Raw genomic sequence first — 21,254 nt, 5'->3', positions numbered from 1 at the left:
CCAGTACCGGGTGGACCCGGTCCTTATAGACTGGATAAACCATATGCTAAGGAACAGGTGGATAAATTGTGTGTCCAATGGCATAAATATAAGGGAGAAAGTGGCACAGGGCACGCCACAGGAGCGCATTTTATCGCCACTCTTATGGGTGACCACCATAAATGACCTATTACGGATGCTGACTGAGGAGGGAATTGAACCCGTCTGCTACGCAGACAATGTTATAATACTTCTAAGGGGTAAGGATCCGAACGAGCTATGCAGAAGGGCCGAAAGGGTCTTACGTATGGCATATGACGGGGCTAGACCCAGAGGTCTCAATGTTAACCCAGAGAAGACTGAAATATGCCTGTTCATGAAGAAGACGAAGATGGGCGGATTTAGCGCACCACGTTTCCTCAATAAGACGATTTCGATGTCTGACAAGGTCAAATACTTAGGTGTGATCTTGGACAGGAAACTGAATTGGAAGTGTCACATTCAAGAGCGTACTGAGAAGGCTCACAGATGTTGGGCACTATGTAGACGTTCCGTAGGCTCGAAATGGGGCCTGAATCCGAGGATAGTCCACTGGTTCTACAGGAGCGTTTTTAGACCAATACTTACTTACGCCTCAGTAGTTTGGTGGACTGCTATGGAGAAAAAGTGCAACATAAGGACCAAACAACAGGTTCAGAGAACATGTTGTCCTCGGCATAGGCGGAGCGATGAGGACCACGCCCACTAGGGCAGCCATTACGGCTATGAGACTTAAGGCGATGGGAGTATGGATTGAGGATGGGAGCAGCTCTTACCATCGCGGTATAATCGAGGCGACGATAGGAAACCTGGAAGAAAGGGGAGAGGTTTCCGATCGGATACCTGAGATGAACCTTGAAGTCGAGTGCGAGGCACTGCTGCCATCGGCACAGTCTTGGATTGACGGAACCCTAGTATTGCCATCTGGAAGATCGTGTTACACGGATGGATCAAAGCTAAAGGACAGAGTGGGACTGGGGGTTTACTTTGAGAACCCAGGGACTGACATCTGTTTTAGACTGCCTGACCATAATACGGTCCTGCAGTCGGAGATCCGGGCGATCACGGAATGCGTGAAGTGGTGTGGTGCTAACGAGAGGACGTCGAGTCTGAACATCTTTACAGACAGTAAATTGCCATAAGGGCAATAACATCCAGGACGGTAAGGTCACGAACAGTCTTGCAATGTAAGAAGGAGATTAACGCATTCTCTGAGGATGGCAAAATCCGCATCGTTTGGGTGCCGGGCCATAACGGAGAAAGGGGAAATGAAAGGGCAGACGATTTGGCAGTGCAGGCCAGAGGACTGCCGTCAATAAACTTGGTTAACCCGAAGCCTTTCGGGTCGACGCAGTCCGAGTTAAGTGGGCGACGAATGCGCATGCAACATTATGGAACAGGGAAACGGTCGGTAGGATGGCGAAAATCCTATAGACGATCCAGATCGTGAGAAGACGAGGCTATTACTGAAAGGCTACAAGAAGGAGGTCAGTATAGCTGTTAGTATCATAACGGGACACATAGGACACTTATGTAAAATCGGTGCGGCGAGTGATAGCATGTGTAGGGCATGCGGGGAAGATGATGAGACGTTGGAGCATTTCCTTTGTCATTGCCCGGCTTTCACGTCCAACAGATACCGGTACTTAGGTGGAGACACAATATCAGACATGAACCAACTTAGGGGGAGTGGCATTGAGAACAATTAAGGATTTTTTAAGTAGCACGGAATTCCTAACTTAAAATGTTCTTCTTCGAGGTTACTTTATAATTTTTAACAAATTTTAACAATAACAAGCCGATTACTGGCTTAGGTGTATGTCCATAGTGGCATAGGGCGGATTTAATATCTGCACCCTCTTTTTAACCTTACCTAACTTAACCTAAGTCCTTTTTGGATAAGTCCTTTCGTATCGAAAGTTCTTTCTTCTACCAAATCTCCTTTCATATCGAAGTCTGTCTCCAGTTAAGCTCAATGAGCCCCCGTTCTATCTAAGTAAGATCGTTGGCTCTCTTACCAACAAAGTTTTTTGTATATAAAAATCTGAGCCCGAAGTTTCCGATCAATTGCCGACCACGTACAAGGTGGTGGACTCGCTGCGATTGTACAAAACGTTTTCGCAGATGGAGAATTTTCTACCCTTTTTAATTGATTGACGGACATGATCCCAATTTTGCGGTAACTCAGTATGGGCAATCACAATCAAACTTGCAAACAGTCAATTCAGGGTCTAAGCTAAATATATGACCTCCTTTGAGGTATAGGAAATTTCCTCTTTAATAATAAAACATATTTTCCTTTTCAGATTTGCCTGCATACCTGGAGTTCATGTGTTCGAAAAGTGTTTCAACGATTCCAGTGTGGCTATTGTGGGAATTTTCATCATAAACATTATCATACCTCTGTTCACTTTGTCCACTATAGTGCTATTAGGTGTTGTCGGTGATACACCTGCCTGGGATGAATGGAGACATTTCCTCAATCATCGTCTTTTTATTATCTTCCCTCAACATGCTTTAGGCGATGGCCTGTTGGAATTGTGTAAAAATTATATGGTCTCCTTGACATTCCGTCGTTATGGCATTGATTCCTATAAGAACCCCGTTAACAGTGATCTTTTGCAAGTTCACTTCACCTCTTTGGGTGTGGTGGGTATTTTCTTTTTGGTTTTGAATGTCTTGTTGGAAAGTGGTTTGCTGGGAGACTGGAAGGAAAAAATCATGCAGCATTTGGGCTCAAGCAAACATAAACATTTGGAGGAGCTGAAAGTGATCTCAATCCAAAATTCTTTGAAGCGTAATGACAAGGATGATCTATATGCCCTGAAAGTGGACAATCTGAGTAAAACCTATGGAAATGGTCAATATGCGGTGTCAAATGTCACATTTACCGTCAAATCGGGTGAATGTTTTGGACTCTTGGGTAAAAATGGTGCTGGTAAATCGACAATATTTAAAATGCTGTCCGGTCAGTTGAGGCCCAGTGCGGGACATATTATCTATGATAATGTAAGTAATTATGTTTACTAGCATCATACTTTTCTAATCTTTGTTCTTTGTTTATTAGCCGGAAATTTCCTATTGTCCTCAAACCAACACCTTGGATGATTTGCTTACTGTGCGAGAATGCATTGAGTTCTATGGAAAGCTAAGACGCATCAATGACCTGCCAAAGGTAGGCTTTTATCTCTCATCTTTAATTTATTTGTTTCTCTTTTAATTTCCATTTAATTCGTATTCATTTATGACAATTTCCATGTGAATGGGTACTTCACGTCTTTGTGATAGAATTTCAATATCGCCATGACAAAGGCGCATATAATCCACTTCTTTTGACATAAATTTTGAAGGATTTTGGGTGTCACTTAAATTCCTTATTCGCATAATAGAACTGCGGGAGGCGCTCAACAATTTGTCATAGACAGTCAGGGTATAGTGAATGGGTTTGGTGGTCTGCACACTTGTTAGCCATATCAGAAATAGTTCTGCCATTGGATTTTCGTTTGTAGAAGTTTGATCATTCCTAGAACCCTTGGGGTAAGCTAGGTATGATGTCCATGAAGTTCGACAAGCCATTATTAAGATGGGAAAGTGAGCATTGAGGTGTTCATGTTCCATCGGTAAAAATGCATTGGACAAACAAATGCCTCTTTCAGCGGGTCGATTGGATCTGTAAAAAAAAGTTATAGAAAAATTTCAAAATTTGATTATTCAAGGAATTTTTTTAAATATTTGATTACACAAAAAATCCCAAGAAAACCTAAGTGGATTATGAAAGAAGAGGCCACAATAGGTCCGTTCGCGTATCTTTCCAGCAAAATTTGCAGTAGAGTAAGAACAGTCTTTACTCTCTTTTGATATATAAGGGTTGTTACTCCATTCGGCTTTTCATGTGAACAACTGCCGAACTCGATATAAAAAGACATATAAGCTAAAAACATGTGAAATAATTAAATTAATTTTTAACGGCACTTAAAAACAATTAATCCTCGTCTAATATTAATGTAAGATAGAGTTAGTAAAAAAAGTTCATCTAATTATATTTAAAAAAACAATTATGATATTTTGTTAAAGTTTTTCACAAAAATTCCGAAAGCTGAACAAAATACTTTGCTTAATAACCTAACCTAAACAGCTGATTTTCATAAAACAGCTGATCGACACTGCAAATTTCTGCTGGGAAAAAACCTCCAGTCTAATTTTGCAAGCTTTCTATTACCTAAACCTTAAAATGTTGCTCGCTCTTACGCACTTTTCCTTTCTTTTCTGCTGGCAAATAAAGTACGCAAACGACTTCCAGTAACAATATGTGCAAATTTTCACAATTTTTTTAATACATCAACACTCTTAAAAATTTGTTCAAAAGTTACCGAACAGACCTATAAATAGCAAATGAGAGAAAAGGCGGTGTTGTACCATCGCGGTGTAATCGAGGCGATGATAGGAAACCTGGATGGAATAGAAGAGGTTTCCGATCAGATACCTGAGATGACACTTGAGGTTAATACTGCTTCCAGAGGCACAGTCTTGGATTGACGGAACTCTGGTATTGCCAACTGGGAGATCATACCACAAAGATGGATCAAAGCTAGAGGACAGAGTGGGCCTGGGGGTCTTAATTCAGAACACAGATAGTAAGATCTGCTATCGACGGCCTATCCATAAAACGGTCCTGCAGGCGGAGATCCTGGGAATTACGGAATGAGTGAGATGGTGTGGTGTTCACGCGAGGATGTCGAGAGTAAACAACTTAACTGACAGTAAACTGGCAATAACAACCAGGACGGTCGCGAACAGTCCTGGTTCGGACTGATCGCGACTTATCTGAGGATGGCACGATCCGCATCATTTCGGTGCCGGGCCACAGAACAGAACATTTGGCAGTGAAGGCCAGAGGACTGCTGTCAATAAACTTGCCCAAATTAAGGGCGTAGGCGCAAACGCATGTAACACTGTGAAACAGCGAAACGCAGATGCAGATCAAGAAAATACGAGGCTATTACTGAAGGGTATCATAACAGAACACATAGGACCAGGACATACTTTTGTAAAATCAGTGCAGCAAGTGATAGCATGGGTGGGGTATGCGGAGAAGACGATGAGAAGATGAGACGTTGGAGTATTTCCTATGTCATTGCCCGATTTTCGCAGCTAACAGATACCGGCACTAAGGTGGAGACACAATACCAGACATGAACCAACTTAGAGACGTGGTATGGAAAACAATTGAGGATTTTGTAAGTAACACGGAATTCCTAAATTAGATGTTCTTTTTCGAGGTAACTTTTTAGTATTTAGAGCGCACAAGAAGCCGATAACTGGCTTGGGTTTTATGGGGGATTATTTTCCCAACCCTCTTTTCAACGTAACCTAACCTCTCCTACAAATTTTTTCTGAAATGTGCTAAGTTCGGCCAGGCCTAATCTTATATTCCCTTAACCGTATGTGTGAAGTTATTTGAACGATTTCCCTTAAGAGGGATAAACTAAAAAATGATAACGAGATATCAAGCAGTAAAACCCATAGATTTTATATGTATGAAGGCTGAATTTTTAGCTATTATCTTTTTGGCAACATTGGTTAAAAAGCTCACGCACGTTTCGTGTTTTGTTTCACGGTCAAACATTTTCAGTTTGGTCTATAATTTAACCATGAATCGTCTTACAAACGAAGAACTCTTGCTTATTATTGAATTTTATTATCAAAATGCGTGCTCTGTTAAGAAAGTTCATCGCGCGATTCTTCCAACCCATCGACGAAGCTCATTTTTGGCTCATTGGGTATGTAGCTAAGCAGAATTGTCGATTTTGGAGTGAAGATCAGCCAGAAGCATTGCAAGAAGCTAATGCATTCAGAAAAAGTCACAGTGTGGTGCGTTTTATGGGCCATCATTGGACCGTACTTCTTCAATGATGTTGCGAATAGTAATGAACTGTGAATTGTGAGCGCTATCGTGAAATGATAACCAACTGTTTTTTCGCCCAAAATGCAAGGGCTTGACTTGCATGACATGTGGTTTCAACAAGACGGTGTCACATGCCTCACAGCACGCGTAATAATGGACTTATTAAGAGGAGAGTTCGGTGAACATTTTATCTCACGTTCGAGACCGGTCGATTGGCCACCTAGATCGTGCAATTTAACGTATTTAGACTATTTTTTTGTGACGCTATGTTAAAGCTCATGTCTATACAGACAAGCCCGCTTCAATTGACGTATTGGAAGAGAACTTTGAAACATTTATTCGTGAGATATCGACCGAAATGTTGGAAATAGTATGCCAAAATTGGACTAAGCGGATGGACCATTTGAGGCGCAGTCACAGTCAGCATTTGCATGAAATAATCTTTAAACATTAAATGATATGGACCGTACTATGAAGTCAAATAAAGATTTCATGTATTTTTCTGAATTTTATATGCTTTTTTTGAAAGACTTTCCTATAGCTCTTAAAAAGTCACCCTTTATATATATATGGATAAGAATTGCCTCTTTTATGTACTTAAGGCTTCAAATCGTTTATGTGGGAGCTATATCAGGTTAAGCGAGCCCATCGTGGCGCAATGGTAAGAATGGTCGCCTGGGTTCAAATCCCAGCGTGAATATCAGAAAAATTTTTAGCGGTGGTTATCCCCTTTCTATAATGTCTACATTTGTGACGTATCCTGCCATGTTAAAACTTCTCTACTTAGTGGTGTCGCTATGCGGCACGCCGTTCGGACTCGGCATAAAATGGGAGCCCCCTTATCACTGAGCTTAATTTTTTTTCCTTATGTTTTTATAAATATTCGACTTAAAATACCTTGTAGTCCTGGCATTTTAGGTATTTAATGGCACACACTGCTACAACAACACTAAATATCTAAAATGCCAGGACTACAAGGTATTAAAGTCGAATATTTATAAAAACAAGGATAAAAATTCGGTCCATGTTTTGATATAGCTGCCATATAAACCGATCTTGGGTCTAGACTTCTTGAGCCTCTAGAGGGCGCAATTCTCATCTAATTTGACTGAAATTTTGCACATAGTGTTTTGATATATCTTCCAACAACTGTGGGAATAGGTTCAAATCGGTCCATAACCTGATATAGCTGCTTTATAAACCGATCTTGGGTCTTGACTTCTTGAGCTTTTTGAAGGCGCAATTCCTATCCGATTTGGCTGTAATTTTGCACGTGGTCTTTTGGTATCACTTCCAACATTTATGCGAAGTATGGTCCAAATCGCTCCATACCCTGATATAGCTGCCATATAAACCGATCTGGGATCTTGAGTTCTTGAGCCTCTAGAGAGCGCAATTCTCATCCGATTTGGCACTGATTTTTTACAACGGCTTCTCCCATGGCCTTCATCATACGTGAGCAATATGGTCTGAATCGATCTATATACTTGACACAGTTCCCATATAAACCGATCTCCCGATTTTACATCTTGAGCCCCGAATCGGACTATAACTTGATATAGCTCCACCACTATCCGCAACCTGTGGATGCTCTCAGTAGCTCTCAGCTGAGCTTCTCGTGATAACTTCATATGACCACCACAGAGATCGGAGCTTAAAGTTCCAGACTGTGTGGTGTTCATAGTCATCCCGTGCCGGGTTGGATAGTACGGCAGTGAATTTCTATATGTATTCTTCTTCTCAGAATAAACGACTTACTATCGAGGTTACTAGACGCGCATGCTTCAACGTAACCTATATTTAAAGAGCTATAGAAAAATTTTATGCCCAACGTTTTTGTAGAATATGTGCTCTCCTACAATTCTTTTTTAAATGATTTTTTAAATATTTTTTTAAAAGACTTAAGGGCTACTTCAATGATTCCCTTGGCTGTTAAATTGTCCTGCAAAAATATTCCTAGCGGTGTTAGCAAAGACTAACTTTAGGTATTTTAAAGGCACAGTTGTTGGATATCATAACAAAATACTTCTTTCAAAAATTCATTCAAATCGGAAAAGAATTGCGCCCTCTAGAGGCTCAAGAAGTCATGACCCAAGATCGGTTTATATTACAGCTTTATCAAAACATGGACCAATTTAGCCCATTTACAATCCCAACCGACCTACACCAATAAAAAGTATTTGTGTAAAATTTCAAGCTAGCTCTACTCCTTCAAAAGTTAGCGTGCTTTCGACAGACAGACGACGGATGGACATGGATAGATCAACTTAAAATGTCACGACGATCGAGAATATTTATACTTTATGGGGTTTTAGACGCATATTTTGAGGTGTTACAAACAGAATGATGAAATTAGTATACCCCCATCCTATGGTGGAGGTTATAAAAATTGTCTGCTGTTGACTTACCTTTCACCAGTGGCGCCACCATAGGCCAACACACCCAAGCATATATTTTTGCCATATATCATGTCCTTGGGATTAAATAACAAATCACAACTGTTTCCCAAATAAATCTCTTGGCATTTTATCTCGTCGTGATGATCTCGCAAAATGTGTGATAAGACCGAAGAAACACCTAACAAGCACTTACAGGCGCTGATGGGACAATTTATGGGGCTTCGCGAAATGCACCACAATGAGTTTTTCTTTTGAAGTGACTTCAAATTGGTAGTAGTTTCACTTTTAGTACCCTTTGTATGGTCATTATGTTGGTTTTCTATGGCATTTTCTAGTTTCTGTTCCGCATCCCCGTATGGTGTTTTACATTTCAAAAGCTCTTCCTGATGACGGCCTTTTAATTGTTTGAAATTTTGAAAATTAGCGAAATGGTCATACATGGTGGGCTGTTGAAACGTTGGACGATTGGGAGCTGTTCCGCAGGGATGACCTTGCAAACGGTCACAAGCTTCACATATATGGGTCATTTTAAAAATAATTATCCGCACAAAAAAGAAAAGAAAGAAAAATAAAATAAAACACACACGTAAACGAACACAACACAAATTTGTAAAATTAAATGTTTTTTCATTGACAGCTTGTTGCCGGCATACTTGAATCCTTCCAATTGGAGTCGTATCGTGATGTTCTAGTGAAAAATCTGAGTGGTGGTAATCGACGCAAGCTGACTGTAGCCACTGCATGCTGTGGTCGCACCTCAGTGGTTCTGATGGATGAGCCCACCAGCGACATGGACCCTGTAACCAGAGCCATTGTCTATCGCACTATTGATGACTTGCTGGCCGAGAAGAGGGCAATTGTCTTGACTTCACATTCCATATCGGAAATCGATCTAATTTGCCATCGTATTGCGGTTCTTAAGGATGGTCAAATGTTAACCTGCAGCAGTCCGGAGAGTCTGAAGGCACAATTTGGGGGTTACTACAATGTGACGGTCTACTGTGATCAAAATAAATTAAGGGATTTGGAAAAGGTGAGTGAGAGTAAAAAATAGAAATAAATATTTTCTTTAGAACTTTGGTTAAGATTCCTCTGTAAAAACTTCCATTATAATATTTATATACATATTTTTTTTATTCCAGGAAATTCTTCGACAGTTCCCCTTTGCCAAAGACTTGCAGGTCCACGCTCACTCTATCAAATTCAGTATTAAAGTTGAAAATCCCACCAACGTAAATGGCAAACAAAAAGAGGTAAATTAAAATTTCCATATCCTATTTTAATACTCTTTTGGCATCCCAATTTAGGTTGCCATAGTGTACCTTAATTCCAAAATTCAAAGCTCTAGCTCAGTTAATAAACAAGGTACCAAAAAGTACCAATTGAGGTACTAAACATACATTTTTCACACTTCCGGTACTATTTTGGGAAATTTTTGTCACCGAATCTTATTTTTTGAGACGCTCTTTAATATGAGCCCAAAATCATAATTCTAGCCCCATCCGTTCGCGCTGGGTAAAAGTCACCATTTCGTACTTTTTGGTACCTAAACGTACGAATATCACAAAACCCTTTTGTGGGCTCAGACCGGAACGAGCTTGCTCGAATAAAAGAGCTTGAAGAGGACCGCACCTCCACATGCAAATATGGCTACAACAAGAACAACATAGGACTGACAGCGATGCAGCGCTTTCGATTTTATGCTCGTACTCATGAGCCTATAACACCGCCTAACTATCACTAAATATGCAGATTAGCACATGCAGCCTAATATCCACTCCCGTTTGGTAGTCAGTCTAGCCGATAATTTCCTATGTTGATAAAGTTGTATCATCCCGAATATCATCATCCGATTCCCTTATGTATAGGTCAATCAGCTAGGCGGGCTAGCTGATTAAGATATACATGAGGAACTCCACGTACCTGGTCGCAAAAGTACTCATAACACCACTTATAAGGATATTTATTCTATCCAGATCTCATAACTGTGATCTGCACTCGTCACAGGCCACCAAGTATCGCATCCATAGATGAGAACTGCCCGACCCACCTCCAATACACCTACACCTACAGTCACCTATGAAGCTAAGCGATGATCGCTCACTTCAAATATATATAAATGTATCTACAACAACAACAACCTGAGTCGTAAACCCGATTTTTTCTTGCTCGTGGTTACCTCTTGAAATTTTGAAGATTTCTATAGCTCCAAGGCCATCCTTTTCCATCGAAAACAAACAAAGAAGAACCTCAGGCAGAGTATCCAAGAATTTCCCAGTGGCATGAATAATCAAATCTTTTCAAATCTCCACAACAGCGGTTGTTGTTGTTGTAGCAGTGTGTTCTACACTGAGGCAGCAGCCTCTGCCGATGAACAACTCCGTCAGGACGATCCGGCTGCCATGGCAACGGTGACATAACCTAGCTCTGTAGCGTTCCCCTGCTTCATTATCCAATCCGTAATATCGTTATCTACATCGGCATTCTTTAACGCCGCCTCTATGGTGGATGCACATAATTATTGGCCCCCAAATGTCACTAAAGCAAATTCCTTAAACCGAAGAGTCCTCTCCAGGTGAATTATGATTGTATTAAGAACAGTGTCGGCTAAACTACCGCTTTTGAGGATAGCCCTCAGAATGAGGGAGTCAGAGATAAGGCTCTCTCCGGGCGGATCTTTCTTCGATAATGATCTGGAGGTTGTCTTCCCGGGGAGGGAGCTTTCCACCCTTCTTGGGTCCGTCTTTTTACATGGATGAGTACAAGCTGGGTGGGGGTACCGGGAGAGGGATTTTTGTTGAATTCGAAGTAAGGGCGCACATAGACTTTTGGACGGATTCAGTGTCTTTCAGGCTGTGATTTTTACGAACATCAGTGCCTAAGACGTGATCCTTAATCAGGAGCATGGCTTTGTCAGACTGTCACGATTTATGTGGAAAGTCAGGCGGCGCTGAAAGCCCTGGCTGTGGGTCATGTGAAGTCGAGGTTTGTTGGGACATGTAAGAAACATCTCAGAAATATAGGGGCTGTTGTCAGGGTTTGCTGGGTTCCGGGCCATCAAGGGTTGGCGGGAAACGAGGCACTCTGTGAGTGCGTCGACAATGGTGAACCCCCTCTTTGGTAGCTGTTTGAAATGGTGAAGACCTACTACGACAAATGCGCAGATTTGGCGTGGGCTGGCGTTGGGGGCTCCAGGATTGCCAAGGCGCTGTGGCCGAGGTTCTCCGGAACGAGGACGTCCTTGAGCTGGGGAAACACGACCTTCGATTGTTTGTGGAAGACTGGACCGATCTGACTTCGGGATGGGCTCTGGACGATAAGGATTTCTATAGGGTCCGTTGGTATAAGGAGGATTTGGAGACTGTCGAGCATCTGCTGTGTCAATGCGCCGCGGTGGCGTGAAGAAGGCGCTCTCTACAGTCTTTCGACCCCCGGATCATTCTGAACTTCTGTAAGGGCCTGGGATGGCTGGCGGGGCGACACCATAGTCGGTAAAGACCTTTTTGGTTGCTGTAGTATTGTGGTGTACACTGAGGCGGCAGCCCTTACCGATGAAGGACTCCATCGGCTCAATCCGGTACGTACAACCGGCTATCATGAGCTTTTTCGATCTCTATGCCCGCTTTTGTTTATCTCTCGTTTTCTCTGCTCCTCTTCTAATTTCATTCCTGTCTCAAACGAACAAAATGAATTAGAGTTCAGCGAGTAAAGCGGTTGGCAGCTGCGGTTGCAATGCACATGTTCTTTAACCTACTCCCCATATATGTGGGCTGGCACCAGATGAAGTATGATTACCTCAGACTAGCACTTACGAGTATACGAAGTCCAGAAACCTTATCAACATTTTCGCAAAAATGGAGGAGACTTGGCTACATGTATTGACTATAAAGACTTCCATCACCTTCTTCTAAAACAAGAGTATAAGCTACTCCTATCGCTTATACAAGACCGAAACAACGCGATGTACCTGTTAGCCCACTTGCAACATCTTGCGGTAGAGAGCATATGGACTAGAAATTCTTTGATTTTAAGGTGTGCTATGCCCAATGAACTCTTTCATGTGTTACAAAGGTGTCCATTCCCGTGCCTTCTTCCGACATCAAAACCCTTCTTTTTACTCCATACAATCACAACTGGGAAAGTGTGTCTTTAATAAATGAACCAGCATATCGCCGGATGACTCAGTTCAATCTCTGCCGGGCTGTATATGAGTTCTTTACAATTTTCAGTCCCATCCTTTTAGAATTTCTTAATTCGAACTTATAGACTCTCAGTTGGTATCTATAGATCTCCTATAACATCCTACTACCACTTTCAATGACCGCATTGAACAGATAAAAATTGCGCCAACTACGAGCTGAAGAATTTACATCGTAAAACCCGTTTATAAGGGGGTTATATAAGGCTATGGACCGATTGGGAACATATTTGGCATGTTTGTTGGAATTCATAACAGAATTCTTTATTCCAAATTTCACCCAAACCGCGTAAGAATTTCCCACTTCGAGTTCTAGAAATTAAATAGGGGGACAGGTATATATGGAAATTGTAACTAAACATGAACCAATTTGGCCGGTTTACAATCCCAACCTATCTACATTGATAAAATATACTTGGGTAAAATTTCGAGAGACAAACCTTACTTGTTTGAAAATTAGCGGACTGGCAGACATGGCTAGATCGACATCAAATTGATTGACACGACGATCTTAATGGCTATCTCCCGATTTAATTTTTTGGGACAATAAAAGCACGTTTATTACCCGATTTCGCTGAAATTTGCCACAGTGGGCTGTGTTAGGGTCTTCGATATTGGTGTTTAATATGGTTCAGATCGATCTATATTTGGATATACAGCTTTCGTTTGGGCCATAAAGGTGCATCTTTTAATCGATGAATTTGGTACAATAATTTGTGTAAGACCCTTACACAGCCTTTCTGAATATGGTGGATATCGGACTATATTAAGACATAGCTGCTATGGATTAAAAAATTATGAACTTTTCACCGTACTATGGCGAAAGGTGATAAATAAAGGGTGATTTTTTAAGAATTATAGGAAAGTTAAAAAAACACATAAAATTCATGAAATCTTTATTTGAATGAATAATACGGTACGTATCATTTAGTGTTTGCAGATTATTTTATGCAAATGTTGACCGTGACTGAGCCTCAAATGGTCCATCTGCTTAGTACAATTTCGGCAAACTCTTTAAAACATTTCGGCGATTATCTCACGAATAAATGCTTCAATGTTGTCTTCAAATGCGTCAATTGAAGCGGGCTTGTCTGTATAGACATAGTCCCATAAAAACTAGACTAAAGGCGTTAAATAGCACGATATAGGCGGCCAATTGCCCGGTCCCGAACATGAAATAAAATGTTCATCGAAATCGTTTCTCAATAAGTCCATTAGTACGCGTGCTGTGTGGCATGTGGCACCCACTTGTTGAAACCACATGTCATGCAAGTCAAGCTCTTGCATTTTGGGAAAAAAAGTTGGATATCATCTCACGACAGCGCTCACCATTCACAGTTACGTTACGATTCTCGTCATCTTTGAAGAAGTACGGTCCAATGATACCACCAGCCCATAAACCACACCAAACTGTGAGTTTTTCTAGATGCATTGGTAGCTCTTGCAATGCTTCTGGCTGATCTTCACTCCAAAATTGACAATTGTGCTTATTTGCGTATCCATTGAGCCAAAATTGAGCTCAATGGAAGAGGCGTGCGATTAACTTTCTCAACAAAGCACGCATTTTGATAATAAAATTCAATAACTTGCAAGCGTTGTTCGTTTGTAACACGATTCATGGTTAAATTATTGACCAAACTGAAGATGTTTGACCGTGAAACAAAACACAAAACATACGTGAGCTGTTTAAACCAGTGTGACCAAAAAAATAATGCTGAAAAATCACCTTTTGCATGGGAGCTATATCTAAATTTGAACCGATATCTGAAAAATTCAACAGTAATCTCAAAAGTCATATGGAGATTTTTCGTGCTAAGTTTCGTGAAGGTTAATTGACAAATAAATAAATTATTGCTATATTAGCCCAAATCGGATTAACATGTATATGGAAGCTATATCTGCATCTGAAGCGATTTTAACCATTTTGAATATGCTCCCTCTCTAGACCTCAAAAATCATCTGTGCCAAGAAAAAACCAGGAAATCAGACCCAAAATACGAACTTTATTTTAATGTTATATATGTGTTAAGTGTAATTTTTTTTTAAAACTGGTCTTCCAGCGTGACAGCGAAAAATGAAGTGATATTAAAAAAAATATACTGGAGTTTTTCGCATACATCATTTGCGCGGGAAAGGCACGATATATAATTTGTAAGGTCGGAAATAAATATTTCGAGGTGTTGCAAATGAAATGGCGAGATTTGCATAAAAACATAGAATTTTTATGAACTCGGACTCGACTCCGCAGCCCTCGTAAGAATAACAACATTTTTCAAGGGACAGTGAACCTTCTTTTGAATTCACTCTTCATTCCGAAGCTATGGCTTTCTGCATATTTTTTCTGACACTTTTAGCTCAGTTAATGACGAAGTTTAGACACTAACTAAGCTTTCTTATACCCTCCACCGTAGGATGGGGGTATACTAATTTCGTCATTCTATTTGTAACTACTCGAAATATTCGTCTGAGAGCCCATAAGGTATATACAATATATTCTTGATCGTCGTGACATTTTATGTCGATCTAGCCATGTCCGTCCGTCTGTCTGTCGAAAGCAGGCTAACTTTCGAAGGAGTAAAGCTAGCCGCTTGAAATTTTGCACAAAAATTTTTTATTTGTGATAAAAACCGATATGGCCCATTTACAATCCTAACCGACCTAGGGATTGTAAATGGGCCGATCTTGTATCTTGACTTCTTGAACTTCTAGAGGGCGCAATTCTTATCCGATTTGAATGATTTTTTGCAAGAAGTATTTTATTATGATATTCAACAACTATGCCAGGTATGGTTCAAATCGGTTCATAACCTGATATAGCTGTCATGTAAACAGATATGGGGACTTGACTTCTTGAGCTTCTAGAGGGCGCAATTCCTATCCGATTTGGCTGAAATTTTGCATGACGTATTTTATTCTTACTTTCAACAACTGTGTCAAATAAGGTTAAAATCGGTTCATAACCTGATATAGCTGCCATATAAACCGATCTGGGATCTTGACTTGTTGAATCTCTAGAGGTTTTATCCGATTTGCCTGATTTGCGGATTTTGTACGACGGATCCTCTCATGACCATCAATATACATTTTACAAAGGTCTCCAACATATAATTTAATTGTGGTCCAAACCGGACCATATCTTGATATCGCTCTAATAACAGTTGCTCTGTTTTCGGTTTTGCCTAAGAAGAGATGCTGGGAAAAGAACTCGACAAATGCGATCCATGGTGGAGCGTATATAAGATTCGGCCCGGCCGAACATAGTACGCTTTTACTTGTTATTAGTTGAAATTATTAATATGTTTGTCTCTTTATTTGCAGAATGGCATTGACTTGCCCGAAGAATTGAAAAAAGCCGAAAATGACAGCCAAACTACCTCGCCGTCAAAAGAAAGTCTTACGCTATCACAACTTTTCCATGATTTAAGTGCTTTACCCCAACACGTGTCCAGCTCCTTACGTTATGCTGTAAACAGGTGTAAACTGGATGCTGTATTTGAAAGAATTTTGGATAGAAGTGAGCAAAGCAATCTTCGAAGAGGTTCATTCTATAATGACTCTGATGTAGCCGCCATTGGATCACCTTCGACCGGTTACATACACAATGGGTATGTGGAAACGGAAACTTGAAAGTTGCATTGTGAATGGCAGAGAAAATATGAAATTTTGAATGCTAAGAATTTCCGGGAATTATTTCCATTTGCAATGAGTAGAAAGGGGAAAAAGTCAGGCTGTGCCTCTACACATGGAACAATCCAATCATATGGTGGTCTCTCTATGTCTTTGGTTTTTTGTTGTATTTTAATTTCGATATTGTATAATGCCCAAAGCAAACGTGTGTATTGTATTTATTATGATCTTAATTTTTAATATAAATTTTAATTTTTTTTCTTTAAAAATACTATAGCAAAGATTTTTATATGTATGTATACTTTATTAGTTTTCTATTCCAAATAAGCTTAGTAGAATGTCTAGTTAGTTACCGCTTCCTCTATGTTTCCAGGGTGTATATGTTTGTTCTTATCTTAACTACCCCGCTCTATTTTGTCTTACCACTGTTTTTTTTTTTTGTAAATCGGTTAGGTTTTATAGGTGTAAACAACAAATGGAGAGAAGTGAGCTGAGCTCGCCTTCCAACTCCTTACTTTAGTGTGTGATTTTTTACGTAATAAGTTTATATGTAGGTATATAGGGGTATTTATAAATCGTTGCGGGAATCTAATGTCTTTCTTATTAATGTGTACTTACATATATATTATATATTTGTGACTTCGATTTCGATGTTATATCACAAAATATATTGTTTTTTTTTTTTTGTGTATATAAGAATTATTTTATTATTTAATAAAATTGTAAATTAAATTTTGTGATTTTTTCACACAGAGAATTTTAAAATATTTTTTTTCTAATTTAACTCGTAGACATAAAAGGGCTGCACAAAGGGCTACGCTGTAATAACCCAGTGCAAGGGCTACGCTGTAATAACCCAGTGCACTGTTGGTTCTTTACCAATACCGGCTGTTAGTATTTTATTCTCATCATTGAAAAATATTTTTAATACCATTTGTGGTCAATTTAACACCAGAAGAATTAGGCTATTAGGTTAGGTTAGATTGAAAAGAGGGTGCAGATATTAATCCGCCCCATACCACTATGGACATACACCTACACCTCGGCTTGTTGTGCGCTTTAAAAACTATAAAGTGACCTCTAAAAAGAGAATTTTAAGTTAGAAATTCCGTGCTACTTACAAAATCCTTAATTGTTTTCAATACCACTCCCCAAAGTTGGTTCATGTCTGGTATTGTGTCTCCACCTAAGTGCCGGTATCTATTAGACGCGAAAGCCGGGCAATGACAAAGGAAATGCTCAAACGTCTCATCATCTTCCTCTCATGCCCTACACATGCTATCACTTGCCGCACCGATTTTACGTAGTCCTATGTGTCCCGTTATGATACCAATAGCTATACTGACCTCCTTCTTACTTCCTTTCAATAATAGCCTCATCTTCCCACGATCTGGATCCCCTCATAGGATTTTTGCCGTGCTACCGACCGTTTCGCTGTTCCACAATGTTGCATGCGCATTCGTCGCCCACTCCCTTAACTCGGATTGCGCCGACCCGAAAGGCTTCTGGTTAACCAAGTTTATTGACGTCAGTCTTACCGACCGTTTCGCTGTTCCAAAGTGTTGCATGCGCATTCGTCGCCCACTCCCTTCACCGACAAATCGTCTGCCCTTTCATTCTGCCTTACTCCGTTATGGCCTGGCACCTAAACGATGCGAATTTTGCCATCCTCAGAGAAGGCGTTAATCTCCTTCTTATACTGCAAGACTGTTCGTGACCTTACCTTCCATATGTCCTCGCGTTAGCACCTCAACACTTCACGCATTCCGTGATCTCCCGGATCTCCGCCTGCAGGATCGTATTATGGTCAGGTAGTCTAAAACAGATTTCAGTCCCTGGGTTCTCAATGTAAACCCCCAGGCCCACTCTGTCCTCTTGCTTTGATCCATCCGTGTAACATGATTTTCCAGATGGCAATACTAGGGTTCCGTCAATTCAAGACTGTGCCGATGGCAGCAGTGCCTCGCACTCGACTTCACGGTTCATCTCAGGTATCCGATCGGAAACCTCTTCCCTTCCTTCCAGGTTTCCTATCGTCGCCTCGATTATACCGCGACGGTATGAGCTGCTCCCATCCTCATTTCATTCTCCCATCGCCTTAAGTCTCATTGCCGCAATTAAGCTATTAAGAATTGACGGCGTCACATTTGTATTCTTGTCACCACAGCAAATGTTTTGTTTAGCTTTGATGTTGTTGTAGCCACCACACCCAAAGAGGTGAAGTGGAGGTAGCGGTCCTCTTCAAGCTTCTGTAGGCGAGCAAGCTCGTTCCGGTCCAAAGGTCCTATCGCCGCGGAAACAGAAGTGTGGAAATCGGTTATTTAAAGGAGCCAATAACTCACCTTGTCATATCGAGCATCATAGGCATTAAGTATTTGTGCAATAAGCGGTGCCGTCCGGTCTCTCACTGAGACTCTCCGCTTGATACCGCTAAATGTCCGCGATTGCCATACCAGCTACTTCGTATGGGGCATTCCACTATCCGCAAACTGAGGACGCGTCCGGTAGCTCGCACCTAAGCTTCTCGTTACAGCAGATTGGATCTCAATGTTCCATCCTGTGTGGTGCTCACAGCTATCCCATGCCCAGCTTTGTACTTAAAGTATTTTCTGCATTTTATTTACCAGTCTAGCGGGGATAGCATTTTTCTCCATACAAACTAAGCGAGAAAATCCATTTAGTGGGTAAATGAAACACCCCTAATAAATAAAATATCAATTCAAGCTAATTTCGAAATATTAACAAAAAAGTAAAAGCGATCTAAGTTCGGCGCGGGCCGAATGTTGGGAACCCACCACAAAACTTCTGTCAAACCAGCAAAAATTAAAGCTTCTAGAAACCGAATAAGGATGATCGAGAGACCGGTTTATATGGGAGCTATATCAGGTTATAGACTAATTTGGACCGTACTTGGAATAGTTGTTGGAAGTCGTTACAGAATACCGCATTCAAAATTTCAGCCAAATCGGACAAAGTTGCGGCTTGTAAGGGCTCAAGAAGTCAAATCGGGCGATCGGTTTATATGGGAGCTATATCAGATTGTAGACCGATTTGAACCGTTCTTAGCACAGTTGTTGGAAATCATAATAGAACACTATATTAAAAATTGTAGCTCAATGGGACAAAAAATGCGGCTTCCAAATCTGGACCGATATGGATCGTATATGGCACATTTGTTGGAAGTCATAACAAAACACTATTGTAGTTGAATCGAATAAAAATTGTGGCTTACAAGTCAAATCGGGAGATCGGTTTATATGGAAGCTATATGCAAATCTTAACCGATATGGCCTATTTGCAATCCCCAACGACCTACATCAATAGTAACTTTCTGTGCAAAATTTCAAGCGACTACCTTTACGGGTTCGACTGCTATCGTGATTTCGACGGACGGACATGGCTATATCGAATCGAATGTCGAGACGATCCAGAATATATATACTTTATAGGGTCGCAGATCAATATTTCGAGGCATTACAATCGGAATGACTAGAATAGTAAACACCCATATTATAGTGGTGGCTATAATAAAAGTGAAATTAACATTGACCAATTATAATTGCTATTATTCTGCTGCAACTCCAAAAAATAGCTTCAGTTTCCAGGGTAAGTACAAGTGAATAGTTAAAAAATTTTTAATCAACTTTTCAAATCGAATTCATAAGTGTAAACAGGATATTTATAAAAATTTGCGTTAAATTCCGTTGGAAGAAAGGGGGTTTACTAATTTCATCATTCCGCTTGTAAGTCATCGAAATATTGAACTGAGACCTAACAAAGTATATATATATATATATATATATATATATATATATATATATATATATATATATATATATACTTTGTTAGGTCTCAGTTCAATATTTCGATGAGTTACAAGCGGAATGATGAAATTAGTAAACCCCCTTTCTTCCAACGGAATTTAACGCAAACTGAGACCTAACAAAGTATATATATATATATATATATACTTTGTTAGGTCTCAGTTCAATATTTCGATGAGTTAGAAGCGGAATGATGAAATTAGTAAACCCCCTTTCTTCCAACGGAATTTAACGCAAATTTTTATAAATATCCTGTTTTGTTGAATATCGTCCATATCATATTTGTATATATTTGCCATATAGACCGATCTCCCGATATGGAGTATATGACCGATCCCACGATAAGGAGTATAAAAGGAGTATTTCTCACCCGATTTTAATGAAATTTGAAGCAGTGCGTTTTGGCACCCTTCTAAACCTTTTAGTTGGATATAAAAACTCACTGTTTCAAATTTCATCAAAATTAGATGAAAAATGTTCCTTTTATGAGATCCATGCTCCATATCGGGAGATCGGTCTATATGGAGTCTATATCCAAATATGATCCGATGTGGACGATATGCAACAAAAAGGTTTAGAATTCGCTGTGCCAAATTTCAATGAAATGGCTAAATCGACTAAGAACCTCAAGACGAACTAGTATATATATATATATATATATATAAATATATATATATATATATATATATATATATATATATATATATATATATATATATATATATATATATATATATATATATATATATATATATATATATATATATATATATATATATATATATATATATATATATATATATATATATATATATATATATATATATATATATATATATATATATATATATATATATATATATAACTATATATATATATATATATATATATATATATATTTATATATATATATATATATATACTAGTTCGTCTTGAGGTTCTTAGTCGATTTAGCCATTTCATTGAAATTTGGCACAGCGAATTCTAAACCTTTTTGTTGCATATCGTCCACATCGGATCATATTTGGATATAGACTCCATATAGACCGATCTCCCGATATGGAGCATGGATCTCATAAAAGGAACATTTTTCATCTAATTTTGATGAAATTTGAAACAGTGAGTTTTTATATCCAACTAAAAGGTTTAGAAGGGTGCCAAAACGCACTGCTTCAAATTTCATTAAAATCGGGTGAGAAATACTCCTTTTATACTCCTTATCGTGGGATCGGTCATATACTCCATATCGGGAGATCGGTCTATATGGCAAATATATACAAATA

At 39.6% G+C, this 21,254-nt stretch overlaps 2 protein-coding genes across 3 annotated transcripts in view; one reads left to right on the top strand and one right to left on the bottom strand.

The window, feature by feature from the left end:
* The window catches only part of LOC106089674 (ATP-binding cassette sub-family A member 13), a 107,054-nt gene extending 90,175 nt beyond the window's left edge, over positions 1-16,879 (top strand). For both annotated transcript variants that reach the window (XM_059366796.1, XM_059366797.1), the window contains exons 19-23: positions 2,325-3,027; positions 3,086-3,193; positions 8,960-9,355; positions 9,465-9,575; positions 15,839-16,879. In XM_059366796.1, the coding sequence (XP_059222779.1) occupies positions 2,325-3,027; positions 3,086-3,193; positions 8,960-9,355; positions 9,465-9,575; positions 15,839-16,147 (1,627 nt within the window). In that variant the 3' untranslated portion in view covers positions 16,148-16,879. The remainder of the gene's footprint in view (positions 1-2,324; positions 3,028-3,085; positions 3,194-8,959; positions 9,356-9,464; positions 9,576-15,838) is intronic.
* On the bottom strand, positions 3,181-8,951 carry LOC106089675 (uncharacterized). The gene is made up of 2 exons (XM_013255608.2): positions 8,332-8,951; positions 3,181-3,688 (listed from the first exon to the last, which is right to left on the bottom strand). Exons 1-2 carry the CDS (start codon positions 8,847-8,849, stop codon positions 3,235-3,237), a joined length of 972 nt encoding a protein of 323 aa, XP_013111062.2. The 5' UTR covers positions 8,850-8,951; the 3' UTR covers positions 3,181-3,234.
* Positions 16,880-21,254: the final 4,375 nt, after the last annotated feature.

Source organism: Stomoxys calcitrans, chromosome 4, assembly GCF_963082655.1.
Source record: "Stomoxys calcitrans chromosome 4, idStoCalc2.1, whole genome shotgun sequence".
NCBI classification, from domain to species: Eukaryota; Metazoa; Arthropoda; class Insecta; order Diptera; family Muscidae; genus Stomoxys; species Stomoxys calcitrans.
The sequence above is the reverse complement of the archived record's forward strand: the minus strand, read 5'-3'. Positions and strand labels throughout refer to the sequence as shown.